General features: G+C 53.4%; 1 protein-coding gene across 1 annotated transcript in view; it reads right to left on the minus strand.

The window, feature by feature from the left end:
• The window catches only part of WDR62 (WD repeat domain 62), a 46,761-nt gene that overhangs the window by 3,353 nt on the left and 29,252 nt on the right, over positions 1–14,156 (minus strand). Inside the window, exons 14-29 of the mRNA XM_059999343.1 lie at positions 13,235–13,302; positions 13,033–13,154; positions 12,151–12,226; positions 11,257–11,368; positions 11,098–11,161; positions 10,370–10,495; positions 8,580–8,713; positions 6,372–6,424; positions 4,172–4,390; positions 2,226–2,353; positions 1,786–1,889; positions 1,324–1,431; positions 881–1,036; positions 474–588; positions 209–350; positions 69–129 (exon numbers count right to left, since the gene is read on the minus strand). Of these exons, the coding sequence (XP_059855326.1) occupies positions 69–129; positions 209–350; positions 474–588; positions 881–1,036; positions 1,324–1,431; positions 1,786–1,889; positions 2,226–2,353; positions 4,172–4,390; positions 6,372–6,424; positions 8,580–8,713; positions 10,370–10,495; positions 11,098–11,161; positions 11,257–11,368; positions 12,151–12,226; positions 13,033–13,154; positions 13,235–13,302 (1,788 nt within the window). The remainder of the gene's footprint in view (positions 1–68; positions 130–208; positions 351–473; positions 589–880; positions 1,037–1,323; positions 1,432–1,785; positions 1,890–2,225; positions 2,354–4,171; positions 4,391–6,371; positions 6,425–8,579; positions 8,714–10,369; positions 10,496–11,097; positions 11,162–11,256; positions 11,369–12,150; positions 12,227–13,032; positions 13,155–13,234; positions 13,303–14,156) is intronic.

A 14,156-nucleotide genomic window follows, 5' to 3' on the forward strand; every position in this document is an offset into this window, starting at 1 on the left:
TCAGCTAGGCACCCAGGGCCATTTGCTGAGAAGGCTAGGGCTTTTCACCTGGGGGTGGGGACACTCACTCAGTGGGGACCAGGCTTCCAGGGTCTCGAGGGGCTCCTCAGCCTTTCCCCCAGAGATGACCTGCAAGCATAGCCTTGAGGTGAGGATAAGGCCACCAGGCTCCCAGCCCTGTCTCGAGGGAAGCGGCCCCAGTACTCACATTGGTCCTGCCTGGGCAGGTGTAGCCAGTACCTGCTCTCAGGGGCTCTGCTCTGGGCGGGCTCCCCCTGAGATCCATGAGTTTGACCTCTGGGGATTTCACGAGGTGCAGGGGCAGCCGGGAAGGGAAGGTGTGGGTGAACCTGTAGGGGGGAAAACAGGTGGTTATGGCTGCCTTGGGGGCGCCTGAGGGCACACAGCCCCTTCCCGCGGGGAGACAGAGAGCTGGAAGGCGGGATGGGATTCACTAGTTCACCAGCTCCCACCTGGATGTCTTCTGGAGGCGGGAGAGGAACTGGCCTGAGATGCTCAGCCGGGGATTGAAGAAGTTGTCCTCGGCCTCAGAGGCCTTCAGGTCTCTCAGGGATCCGTGGAAGGGCTCTAGGGCAAGATGCCGAGGGCGCCCTCAGAATCCCTCCAGCCAGCCAGCCCTGGGCCCAGGCAGACCCACAGACCAGCAGACAATCCTCAGAAACCCCCATCAATAGACAACACACACTTTGGGAGCAAATGGAGCAGGCAGAGAAACCATACAGCTGGGGCCCCAAGTAAAACACACGCCCTCCCACCACCCTCGCCAGTCCTGCCAGGGAAAGCCTAGCCCCAGAGAAGCCCACACTGAGCTCAGCCCTGGATGCTGCCCAGGCACGGGTCAGAGAGGGGCATGGTCTACCCTCAGGGTGGGCGTCAGTAAGTGTCTCGAAGTGGTGGCGGAGGAACTTCTCTTGCTCAGGGGTCTGGGGCAGGGAGCCGTTGGATACGCTTGGCACCTCGGGCTGGGACAACTCTTCTGTGGTACCTGGGCATCCTGGGGAGAGGAGAAGGGGGTCTGGGAGAGGGAGTGGGCAGGAGAGAACCATCAACACCATGAATCATGGCAGATGCTCTGAAAAAGCCACTGGCCACTTAACAATGGAGAAAGCTGGACCTGCCCATCACACACCCTGTTGCCACCAGGCGGAGAAGGAAGGGCTAATGCGTCTGTCTTCCAGGGGAGGAAACTGGTGCTCAGTGGCCACCAAATGCAGGGTTGATGTTGGGCCAGTGGTTATCTATCGTGACCAGCCCCTGGCCAGGCCCACACACTGCCCTTCCCCACATCTGGCCCCTACTTACCTGGTGTAGGGGGCGTCACATCAAACTGAGGGTCTGGGTCTGGCTGTGCAGGGGAGGAATGGATGGTGGTAAAGCTGCACTCCAAGTCGGCCTCTGACTCCCCTGAGTCTGGAAAACAGGGTGGGAGGGGTCAGGAGTCCAAAGCTGGGCCCTGACTGACTCAGGTAAGGCACTCTGGGTCTCAGGGCTTCAGTTTCCTCATCTGCAGAAAGGGGATGATAAGACCGCCCCCTATTTTTATGGACCAGCAAGGCTACACTTCGAGGAAGGTGCAGAGCTGGGCTCCCACTGGTGGGAAGTTGGGCTCCAGAATTCTAGAGTGACAATAGCAGGGACCATGCCTGTCTCTGTGACAGACTCTGGGCTTCAGAAAGGCTTGGTCAAGGTCACCATCAGTGCCCAGAAAGGGACCTGGCCACATGAACAGACTACTGCAGGGTGTACTGCCTGGTGCTCACTCACCCTCAGGTGGCCTCTGGTCCTTCGAGTCGATGGAGGGGGCCCTGAGGTAGGAGTCACCTTGCTGGTCTCCTGGCGCCCTCTCTACTTCTTCCGCACAGTACTTGCTGCAGTGCCCGTGGGCATGGGGTGAGGGAATGATAATGTACTGGTTAGTAAACAAGTGGCCCCCACCCAGAACGCCTAGACATCTGCACCTGCTCCTGCTGGGAGTACAGCCTCACCTCTCCTGCCGCCTCCAGGGGCCCCTGCACCTTCTCCTGGAACCAGGAAGACAGGCTGCAGCAGAGGCTGCAGGGCTGGGCTCCTGCACCATCCGGGCTTCACCCCCCGCCTGCGTCCCTCCCACAGGCCCACTGGGAGAGTGGTTCTTCCACGATGTGCCTACCAGCTGAGGCTTCCTCTCTCCAACTAAGGTTCCCATTGGTGCAAAAGACACCCACCTGTCTGTCCCTGTGACTGTCACCTCTGTCTCCAGGGGGTAGATGATGAGCTCGCTGGCCTCAGAAGACTCCCTCTGTAGGGGTGGTAAGGAGGGAGGCCCACAGCCATTGTCCTGGGGACTCTCTGACTGGGGGGTAAGATAGCACAGACATCAGAGGCAGCTGTGGCAACCAGGGCCCTCCCAAGCTGCTAGGTGTTCCGCCAACACCGACGGTAACGGTAAAGATGTAGGTAGTGATGGCAGCCCTCACTGCTGGATGCTCCCTGTGAGCCAGGGCCTGGGCTGGGGCCATGAGGAGCTCACTCTCTGCTGCCCCTGCATTATCATCAGCCCCTTTACAGATAAGGAATAGGTATGGTTCGAACCCACTAAGAGTCTATTCATATGAAATCCAAGAACAGGCAAACCAATCCATGGTGAAAGAGGTCAGAATGCTGGTTACCAGGGCTTCCCTGGTGGCTCAGTGATTAAGAATCCGCCTGCCAATGCAGGGGACACGGGTTATAGCCCTGGCCCGGGAAGATCCCCCGTGCCGCGGAGCAACTAAGCTGGGCGCCACAACTACTGAGCCTGCACTTTAGAGGCCGTGAGCCACAACTACTGAAGCCCGTGCGCGTAGAGCCCGTGCTCTGCAACAAGACAATCCACGGCAACGAGAAGCCTGTGCACCGCAACGAGGAGTAGCTCCCACTCGCCGAATCTAGAGAAAGCCCGCGTGCAGCAACGAAGACTCAATGCAGCCAAAAAAAAAAAAAAAAAAAAAGAATGCTGGTTACCTCAGTGGGGTTACTGATTGGAAGAGACACAAGGCGGTCCTCCAAGATCCCCTTCCAAGAGGTAGAAAGTGCTCTATATTTTGACTTGGGTGGTGGATACATCGGTGTGTACACAGGTAGCAATTCATCAAACTATATATTTATGATTTATGCACATAACTATTTATATTATGCCACATAAACAAACTTATATAATAGAATAAAAAAGAATTTTGTTTGAAAAATAATAGAATAAGAGCTAAAGTTGCTTCAGCACCTTTTAGGGCCCAGACCCTGTTTCTAGAACTGGATTACTGTAAAAGCCCCCTGTGCACTTTTTTTTTATGACCATTTTTAAAAATGACCTTTTCTGAAATCTTCTGTCACCTTTTTTTTTTTTAAAATGGTTTTATTTATTTATTTATTTTTTGCCGTACGCGGGCCTCTCACTGTTGTGGCCTCTCCCATTGTGGAGCACAGGCTCCAGATGCGCAGGCTCAGTGGCCATGGCTCACGGGCCCAGCCGCTCCACGGCATGTGGGATCCTCCCGGACCGGGGCACAAACCCGCGTCCCCTGCATCGGCAGGCGGACTCTCAACCGCTGCGCCACCAGGGAAGCCCCAGTCACCTTTCTCTTTAAAAAATATTTATTTATTTGGCTGCGCCGGGTCTTAGTTGCCGCGTGCAGGATCTGTAGTTGCAGCATGCAGGCTCTTAGTTGCGGCATGACCAGGGATCGAACCCAGGCTCCCTGCACTGGGAGCACGGAGTCTTAACCACTGGACCGTCAGGGAAGTCTCTCTCTCTTTTTTGTTTAAATGACCATATTTTTGAAAATCAAAGCCCAGAGAATCAAGCCTTGCTGCAGGTTACAGAGCCGGGAAGGTGTAGGACCAGGGCTCCACCTGCTCAAATGCCCCCAACTCAGGCACAGGCCTGCCCTCGGGCCCAAGCTCTTAACCCCCGAGCGACCCCATCTTCCCGCTTTCTGGTCTGCCCTGGGAAGTTTCACTGTGCACCAGGTCCGAGGCTCACCCTACTGCCCTCTACCATCACATGTAACCCTTTCGCACCCCTGCAGTGGGACAGTCAGCTTTATCTTTAGAACGAGAGCACTGAGGCCCCAGGTCCTGCGCCGGCAGTCATGGTGCAGGGGCTGTAGGCCGGGCTGGGGCAGGCAGTCTATACCTCGCTCAGCAGGCCCGCCAGTCTCTGCGGCTCCACTGTATCTAGAATAGAATCCTCTAGGCTCTCGGGCTTCATGGGGGTAAAGTAGCAATCCAGGTCCCGGGCATCCAGGATGGTCTTGAGAGGCTCCTGGTCAGCCCGCTCTGCCCAGCGGCCATGTGGCTGGTAGCTGCGCTTGGCGTGGAAGGCCGAGCTGTCTGCCACATCATCATCTCCTAGCTGAGGGTGACAGGGGACGGTCAGGCAGCTAGCCAAGTGCTCACCAACTCCAGTGAGGGCCCGGGACACTGCACGGACCTGCATCCAGCCTCGTGGCTTTAAACATCAATCAGAAACAACTTCCAGATATTTGTTTCCAGCCTGAACCTTGTTCTTAAACTTTGGAAGTGCACATGCAACTGCTCCACATCTCCACATGGATGTTTAGTGATCTTTCAAAGCAAACATGTTGAAGACAACAACTGACCTTCCCCCTAAACCTATTCCTCCTAACGCCTTCCCTGTCTCAGTGATTCTTTGCAGCTGCTCAGGCCCCAAACCTTGAGGTTCTCCTTCATTCCTCTTATTCTGTCCCTCACACTTCCCATTGTATTTCTTCAACTCTGCCACCCAAACACATCCAAGATATGGCCACTTCTCTTCCACGGTCCCTAACCCTAACCCTGGTCCTGCCCACCACTGCCTCCTACCAAGACTTGCTTGAGAGACAGTGGAGGGTGGGTGCTTGACAACTTAGGCTCTGGAGCCAGCCTTCTAGGGTCGACCCCACCTCCCCTAATTCCTAGCTTGACCCCAGATAAGTTACTTAACCTCTCTGGGCCTCAGTTACCTATCTGTGAAATAACAGGGGATATGAAAAGCCCGTACATCCAGGAGGATTAAACAATACATATAAAAGACTCAATAGAACCTGTACAGAGTAAGTGTTCTGTGAATATTTGTTGGATGTAACTCCAATTGTAATATGCACTGGTAAGGGAAAGCTTGGGGGCCTGAGAGAGCACAGCCACATGCCTGACCTGGTCAACAGTGCAGGGGCTGATAACAGGAAGGATTTCCCTGAAGAGCTGACACTTAGGCTTTGATTTGAGGTCTGACATTGTTCCTGAAATAAACCCTTCAACCTGGGGTTTAGGATTCTGCTGCCAACTTCTAACCCACCAGCGCCTGGCCTGCCCCTCCCTCAATTAATGATCACTCATTCAATCCTACCTTCATCTTGGTCCCTCTCTTTCTCTCACATCCAGTTGTTTGGCTCCACTTTCAAAATCCATCCAGAATCCAACCACTTCTCCCCTCAGGTCCAGCCTCCAACCTCTCCTGTCAGGATTATCACAGCAGTCCCCTCCCTGGTCCCCCTGCTTGCCCCTCAAGGTCTGTTTTGCCCAGGCAGCCATAGGGACCTGTTAACACCTGAGTTAGAACACGACCTTCCTTGGCTCAGAGCTCTCCCTCCTGTCCATCTCACTCAGCACTACAGGGGAAGAAATAAGTGGAGAAGGACAATAAGGGGTGTTGAGGGGACGCAGCAAGCCCACACGGTTCCTCACCACCTGGCCCCCACTGCCTCTCTGAGCCCTTCTCCCCCATTCTGCCCTCATTCACCCTCGACCCAGGCATCGGGCCTCCCTGCACTTCCTGGAACACGCTAATAAGCATGATCCTGCCTCACGGTCCTCACCCTTGCAGACTGGTCTCTCTGCCTGGAACATTCTTTCCCAGGATCTGTATTTCTCACTTGCTTTAATTCTGCTCAAATACGTGAAGTCCTCCTAGTGAAGCCTTTTCTTTTTACCCTAAAATTGTCACCACCCCCAACACTTTGTATTTTCCTTCTCAACTTTTTTGTCCTCCATAGCACTGATTATCAGTTCCCCAAACACTATATAATTTACCTGTTTAATGTGGCTATTGTCCACCTCCCGAAGTAGAGAATGAGCCTGTGAAGGCAGAGATTTCATCTGCCCTGCTGGTTGCTGTATCTAAGGGCCACAGCAAGGCCTAGCCCAGGGTAGGCACTCAGTAAATATGTGTTGCATGAAAGAAGGACTGTCTAAGCGGAGAGTGGAAGGATGACAGGGGTTCTCCAGGGAAAGGAGACATGTGGAGGGGAAAAGTGTTCCCAGAAGAATGAGGAACATGGAGGAGGGCACCCCTTCTTTGTCCGCTCCTAGGCGTCCCACTCTCCGGGCAGACTCACCAGCCGCTTTGCCCAGAGTGGCAGCTTGCCGTTGGTCAGCAGGCACCGAGGATCTGGAGAGACACATGGAAACCATGCAAAGAGAATAAGCAACCCAAGAGACAACGGGTAACATAAACAGCAGTTCTCCAGAGACAACACAGGAAACGACAGACATCCAAAGATGGTCAACCTCACTAACTGTCAGGGAAGTGCGAATTTAAACAATGGGATATAATGTTTTACCCTAAGACTGACCAAAATTAAAATGCTTCAAGCTATCAAATGTTGGCAAAAGTGTGGGGAAACGGAGGGCTTAACACTGACTGCTGGGTGGGGCAGTAACTGGATTTGGAGGGCCGCTGGGGTTCTCTTTTAAAATAAAAAGTATATCCGACTTCCCTGGCAGTCCAGTGGTTAAGACTCTGTGCTCCCAATGCAGGAGGCATGGGTTCAATCCCTGGTTGGGGAATAAAAATCCCATATGCCACATGGCACGGCCAAAAAAAAAGTGTATTAACCCCAGGATCTAGCAATGCCAGTCCTCGGCCTGAGGCCGAGGAGTGGTCAGCACAGCCTCATTCACAACAGTGTAAAGTTAGAAAACACACAAGTGCCCACCCAGAGCAAAATCACTGGTTATGCTTCTGGTTAAAAGAGGGAGGCTTCTGTTTTGTATTCACCAACCTACAGGTCAGTAAGATAGTTTTGAGAAGAAAAAGATACAGAATGATATCTGCAGTATAATACGATTTGTGGACACAGATGTTTCCTATGGATATCCACATGTGTATATTAATGTTCAGGAAAAGGCCTATAAGGGTTCACACCAAACTCATCAAAGTGGCCACCTGGGAGAGGACGCTGGATTGGATGTGTGGGTGGTGACAAAGAGAATGAGCTTACTCTCTATTTGATTGTTTCCCAAGGCTGAATCCTCACACTGCTGTTGCCTACTAGTCAGCCATCCAGTTGGCCCCTGCCTGTTTCCTCCTTCTTGGCAGCCCACTACCCTCGCTAAGAGCACCCAGTGCTGGTCACTGTTCCCAGCCTCTCTCACAGCTGGAGCAATCATGGCCAATGGGACCTGTGAGAAGCCTGCAGGGGCTTCTGGGAAAGAGTTTCCTCTGTACAGGAGATTCCAGGAGGGAATGTCCTCTTTCAACCATGTCTCTGAGGACACAGTGGGGGAAGGGGAAGCTGGGACAAAGTGAGAGAGTAAAACCGGCCTATATAAGCTACCAAATGTAAAATGGATGGCTAGTGGGAAGCTGCTGTGTAGCACAGGGAGATCAGCTCAGTGCTTTGTGATGACCTAGAGGGGTGGGATAGGGAGGGTGGGAGGGAGGGAGGCTCAAGAGGGAGGGGATATGGGGATATATGTATACATATAGCTGATTCACTTTGTTGTACAGCAGAAACTAACACAACACTGTAAAGCAATTATACTCCAATAAAGACGTGAAAAAAAAATGTCTCTGATGCCTAGAACTTAAGCAGCCATCTTGTAACATGGGTCTAAGCCAAGGCGATATGCAGAGGGGCAGAAATTTATAGAGCGCCTGGCCTCTCATAAAGTCGCTTAGCTACTACTCTCCCTTCTGCCTGAACAAGAGAATCTGGTCTGTCCTCTGGTGAACATCACCCTGTTTTACCCCTGGGACACCCCCTTACACCCACCCCTCGCCTTTGGTCAGGTGGTTCAAGTGGAGCTGACTAAAGCCTCCTACCCTCAGGGATGACCACATAACTCAGGCCTGGCCAATCACAGTGACTCAGAAATGGGCAGGTGACTCACAGCAGGAACATGAGTCATGAACACAGGACTTTGAGCTATTAGGAAAGAAGTGCTCTCTTTTCTAGAATGTTATAACCTTGAGCTGCTGGGGATACTTTGCCCCTTGTACAGGGAGATTCTGCCTGAGAGCAAAGTCAACATGGAGAAAAGCAAAGCCAGGAGACAGAGATACATCTATTTCTTTAACATCACCTGACTACCTGGATCCAGCCATGCCTGAACCAATACTCTCAAATTTTCATTTACAAGAACCAATAAATTCTCTTTCCAAATTAAGCCAGTGAGAGAGTCTAGGTGCTATTACCCTGAAAAAGTCCTGACTGATATGATTACTGAGCTTCAATATGTGCCAGGCTGTGAAAACAGAGTAGTGGCCAAAACCCAGCAACGATCCCTACACTGAGAGGTCAAAATAGGGCCCCTTTCCTAACCTGGATCCAAACTCTCTTTTGATGGTGTCTTTAGTAACTCTTCAGGTTCACATTCTTCCTCCAGCTTATCCTCCGTCTGCTCTCCAGGGCTTAGGGAGCAAATCTCGTTGGGCATGGATGCATATGTCTCCTGCCTGAAGCCGGGAAAAAGGACAGCAAGGAGAGAAACATAGGTAAATGGGGTGGTAGAGGGGACCTGCCTAGGGCTGGGCCCTGTGCTGGGGTCCATGTGAACATACTCTTGGCTTCTGGTCAAGATGGTGCTGGAAGGTCTCACCTGCCACACCCCCTCTGCTAGAAACATACTGCCACAAAAAATGAGACGTAACAAAGGCTGGGCTCAAGAAATACGACAAACTCTTCAAGGGCCACAGCAATGGAACAAAAAGCAAAGCAGATGATAGTAGGGCATGAGTCCTGAGCTGCTGGCTTCTGTTCTAGGAAGTGGGGTTAGCAATGAGGTTTTAGCTCCACAAGCCAAAGAGCTGCCCACTCTCTTGGTGCCTAGATCTGCATTACCTCAAGATCACTGCAAAATAGATGGCCCATGTCAGGCCTGGTCCCCGTGGGGAAGCAATGCAAAGCCTCAAGACACAGAGAGAGAGATAGGGACAGCTCTGGAGACGGAAGAGAAGAAAATTCAAAACCTCCCACTCCAACTGAAACTTCCAAACCAAAATCCCAAATCAAAAACCAGAACAGGAATTCACTCCAAATAAAACTGGTCTTGCAACATAAAGACTTAAGAAATATGTTTAGGAAACTCAAAGATATAAGTGAAGGAATAACTTACATTAAAAGATTAAGAAGGGCTTCCCTGGTGGCGCAGTGGTTGAGAATCTGCCTGCTAATGCAGGGGACACGGGTTCGAGCCCTGGTCTGGGAGGATCCCACATGCCGCGGAGCAACTAGGCCCGTGAGCCACAACTACTGAGCCTGCGTGTCTGGAGCCTGTGCTCCACAACAAGAGAGGCTGCGATAGTGAGAGGCCCGCGCACCACGATGAAGAGTGGCTCCCGCATGCCACACTAGAGAAAGCCCTTGCACAGAAACGAAGACCCAACACAGCAAAAATAAATAAATTAATTAATAAACTCCTACCCCCAACATCTTAAAAAAAAAAAAAGATTAAGATAGGACTTCCCTGGTGGCACAGTGTTTAAGAATCTGCCTGCCAACGCTGGGGACATGGGTTCAAGCCCTGGTTCGGGAAGATCCCTCATACCGCAGAGCAACTAAGCCCGTGTGCCACAACTACTGAAGCCCGCACATCGAGAGCCCATGCTGTGCAACGAGAAGCCACCGCAGTGAGAAGCCCGCGCACTGCAACGATGAGTAGCCCCAGCTCGTCGCAACTAGAGAAAGCCCGTGTGCGGCAATGAAGACCCAACGCAGCCAAAGATTAAAAACAAACAAACAAAAAAAAACCTTAAAAAAAAAAGATTAAGAAGACATCTCTGCTCCACTGGACCCTTCTCTGATCTCCTCCCTCCCCACCACGGGCTGGGTGGGCTGGGTCTGGGGCCTCCTCTGGTCCCCACAGCCCCCTGGGGCTTCCCACCAGAGTGCTCATGGGCTCTCCAAGCACTTTTGCTTTTACACTTCAAAACCCTTCTCATATGCATTATTGTAACTTCCTATTCAAAGTACATCTCCCCTTCTAGGCCCCGAGGGCACAAAGGGCAGGGCCAGGGGCTGTCTGGGCCGTGGTTGCTTCCCTAGCCTCACTCCTCACGGGGCCCAGGGCAGGAAGACATCCCTCTGGTGAATGGACAGGTGGCTGCCAGGACCTGGGGTGGCTGCTCCAGTTCCTGCCCTTCGTGTTCTCCTGCTGCTGCTCACGGTGGTCAATCTCCAGCAAGTGCTGCTTCATGCAGCTGGTGATCTCCGGGCCCAAGTGCCAGATGAACACGCAGCTGCAGAGGCCAAGGAGGGATGTGGAAGAGGGAGGAACAGTGAATATGGAAGCCATCTGACCCCAGAGCCACCTGGTTCACCACTGACAAGACCTTATTTCCTGGCCCGGAAAACAACCCTCATCAGCTTAGCACAGGGCTCTGGACCAAGTCAGGTCTACACCCTGGGAGGGGTCCAGGGCATCCCAGCAAACCAAGGCTGCTCTGAAGACCCTGAGACCCAAGGAAGGGGGCTGTGAGGAAGGAGTGTAGTATTGATAAACTGAAGAGAGCGTCAAAAGGGACTTCCTTGGATACCAACCATGTGCTAAGGAACTTATATCATCTCATTTGACTCTCACCATACGATTTTCAAGGTAGATGGGGTCATCTCTCTTTTACAAAGTCAGAGAGGGGAAATATAAGTGGCAGAGCTAGGATTTGAACTCAGGGCTGGGCACACACTATCGGAGGAGAGTAAGCTGGCATGCTCAGAGAGCTCTCTGCACAGGCAGGCTGTGGGCATGGGGTTCCGGTGTCTGAGCCCTTGCTCTCCCAGCAGGATAGGTCCCACCCACTCCCAGAGGGAGGTCCAGCTGGGGCAGCCTCCAGGCCTTTCCCACCTGTCTCCGGATACTGTGATCAAGTGACGACAATCGTAGGTGAACTTCATGCCGGTGACGATTTCTGCAAGCAGAGCAGAGAAGCCGTGCTGGCCTTCTGAGCCAGAAGGCTGGGCTGGGGTAGGTGGGGAGGTGTCCCAAGCAAGGAGGCAAACCCACCTGAATGGCCAAACATCTTGGCAACGCACTCCCCGGAGTAAAAATCAATCACCGAGATGCTTTTGTCAGAGCAGCTTGTGGCCAGGAAGGTGCCTGAGGGGTCCACATGGACCTGCCGAGAAGAGGACCCACGTGACACTTGGGCTGCCTCCTTCTGGAATAGGCCTGGGTCTCAACACACAACCCCACTAACTGAGGAACGCCTTGTGCTGGGCGCTTGGCACATGGACTCAGGTAACCCTCACGACACACACCATGGTAGGCAGAAGCTCCTGCTCCCATTTCACAGGTGAAGAAATTACCAACCACAACAATGGTACTAATGGCAGCCAGGCCCTGTGCTAAGAGCTGTACGTGTGTGAACTTATTTCCCCCACAGAACCCTGTGATAGAGGCAATTTTTATTTGCATTTTACACATGATGAAACAGGTTCGAGAGGAGATGACATTTGCTCAAGGTCACAGTCAGCCCGAGGCAGAGCTGTAAGAGGGTCTGACCCTGGAGCCTGAGCTCATAACTCCCCTAGTCCAGAGGCTCTTGAGAAGGTCCCCACCTCATCCTGGATAACATAGACAGGGGCAAGCCTGGAGAGGCCTCTCTGATTCCTCCCACCACACTCTATTGCCACTCACAACGGAAGCCACTTAAATGTCCCCACGTGGGGAAGGATTCAGTAAATAAAGGTAGAGCAGTCAGGGCCAGCCCTGGCTCCCAAGCACCCTTGGGCAGCCAGGCCTGAGTAGATGCTGGCTGGCATGTGATCCTTTCATCCCTCTGATCAGGTGCCAAGGAGGACCCAGGTCTCCGGAGGCCCAGCAGGGCAGGAGACAGACAGGGGGGCCTTGTGTGTGGGTGTCTGTGTACGGTTTTCACCCGGGGCCCCAGCTCCTCACCTTCAGCAGGGACCCTTCATCACCCTGGGAGCCCTTGTAGCACTTCTTCTGCTTCCCGTTCATGGTGTTGTAGACTCTGGGAAGGAGAGAGCAGAAGTGGCTAACATGGCCCTGCCCACCGCCCTCTCTTGCTCCCTTGTTCCAACCTTACCTGCTGCCCTCCTCTCCCCTGGAAGCCCCCAGTACCTCCTATCCCCCACCCGATGCCTGGACTGAAACCCCGTATCAGGGAATGAGACCCTGTCTTGGGCTGAGGTCACAGAGGTTACGTCTTGGGGTGTCCACTGAGCTAACATCCATCTCCCTGCCACACAGCGAGCTGAGTGCCTGGCACCCAACTTGAGTGAGCAAATGAAGGAGACGGAGAACCTCTCTGCACATGCTTATTCCCCCACATCCTTCCCAGTTTAAGCTCAGACGTCCCTTCCAGCGACCCCAGGTAGGGTCGGATGTCCTCCCAGGGCCCCCCAAAGCCCCTGGGCTCTCTGCATCCCAGCCCTGACCACTCTGTGCTGTCACTGTCTGGTCAGTCTGTCTTCTCCTCCACTGCACTGTGAGCTCCACGAAGGCAGGGCCTGTGACTCCCCCACTGTCCCTCCCAGACAGGAGCTCAGGGAACGAGGATGATTAGTTTATGAGCCACATCAGCAGCTCTCAGTTGCCCCACACAGGCTCCTGAGATCTAGGAGAACCCTCTGTTTGACCTGGAGACTAGGCCTGGGTGAACCCAGCTCCTAAGAAACACCCACTGGGTCCCACCACTCCACCCAGCTTCTCAGGGACCAGGTGAGCAGGGGGAGGAAAGCAGAGCGCTCATGAGAAGACAGACCCAACCAGGCCCCACTTAGTCTGGCTGACTAAGAGTGCAGGGCAGTTCCTCACCTTACGTTGCGGTCCTGGCAGGCCACAGCCACGTACTTCTGGGTAATGTCAATGTCCATGTCATACAAGGTGGTCTTCTCTGCCACGTGGTGGGTACGGACAAAGTGTAGTCCATCTGAGGCCTGGCAGGGCAGGCAGGGCCTTCAGAGGATACCCCTGACAAGCCCCCTACCCAGCTCCCAAGGAGGCTGCCCCACTCTACCTGCTGGGCACTGCGGAAGTAGATGCTCTTGTCTGCCCCACAGCTGATCATCTGGATGTCCTTGTGGCCTGGAGGAGGAAGCAGTGCCTTAGGCAGGGCTGGGCCACTGCTGGGCCCAACTGGGGCTGGGGATCCTAGTTAGGGAACTCTACTATAAGGGCACTCCGCTGGGGGTCAGAGAGGGTTTCCCGGAGGAGGTGAGGTGAGTGCTGGGTGCCAGTAGGACTCTATAAACTGTGAGCTCTGTGTGAGGGGGGCACAGATGGTGCAGTGGGCAAGGCAGGAATCTGCAGAGCAAGAGCAGACAGGGAAACAGAAGCCAGGGACACAGCAGGGGCACCATGTTTAATTTGGGATTTGGAGAGGTGACTCTGGCCTCACAATGGAGGCGTCAGTGAAGCAGGGAGCAAGAGGAGACAGGCAGACCACTGGGAGGCTCACACCATCAAGAAGGATCAGAGTATCCACACAGGGGCTTCCCTGGCGGTCCAATGGTTAGGACTCTGCGCTTCCACTGCAGGGGGTACAGGCTCGATCCCGCAAGCCATGCGGTGCAGCCGAAATAAAAAGGAATATCCACACAGACTTCGGGCCAGGTCCTGTGCCACATGCCTCCCCTTCCTGACTGTTACCAGCCACTTGTACAAATGTGAACCCAGGGGCTCAGAGTCACACAGTCCTTGTCCCAGGGTGCAGAGAGTCAAGATGGGGCCAGGGCTGGTCCCAGGCATTCTCTGGTTAAACACTGTGCTCTGAAGCCAGGCTTCCTCTCCGAGCCTCAGCTCCCGTCTGTTCAATAAGCCTGTATCAGCCACTGCCCCGTGGAGTGGTATGAAGCCCTTGGGACAGTGGCTGATACCTGGTAAGCACGATCGATGTTCTTACTTTTATTCTTCTTTCTTTATAGAATAAGAATAATCAC

This window comes from Delphinus delphis, chromosome 20 (assembly GCF_949987515.2).
Source record: "Delphinus delphis chromosome 20, mDelDel1.2, whole genome shotgun sequence".
NCBI classification, from domain to species: domain Eukaryota; kingdom Metazoa; phylum Chordata; class Mammalia; order Artiodactyla; family Delphinidae; genus Delphinus; species Delphinus delphis.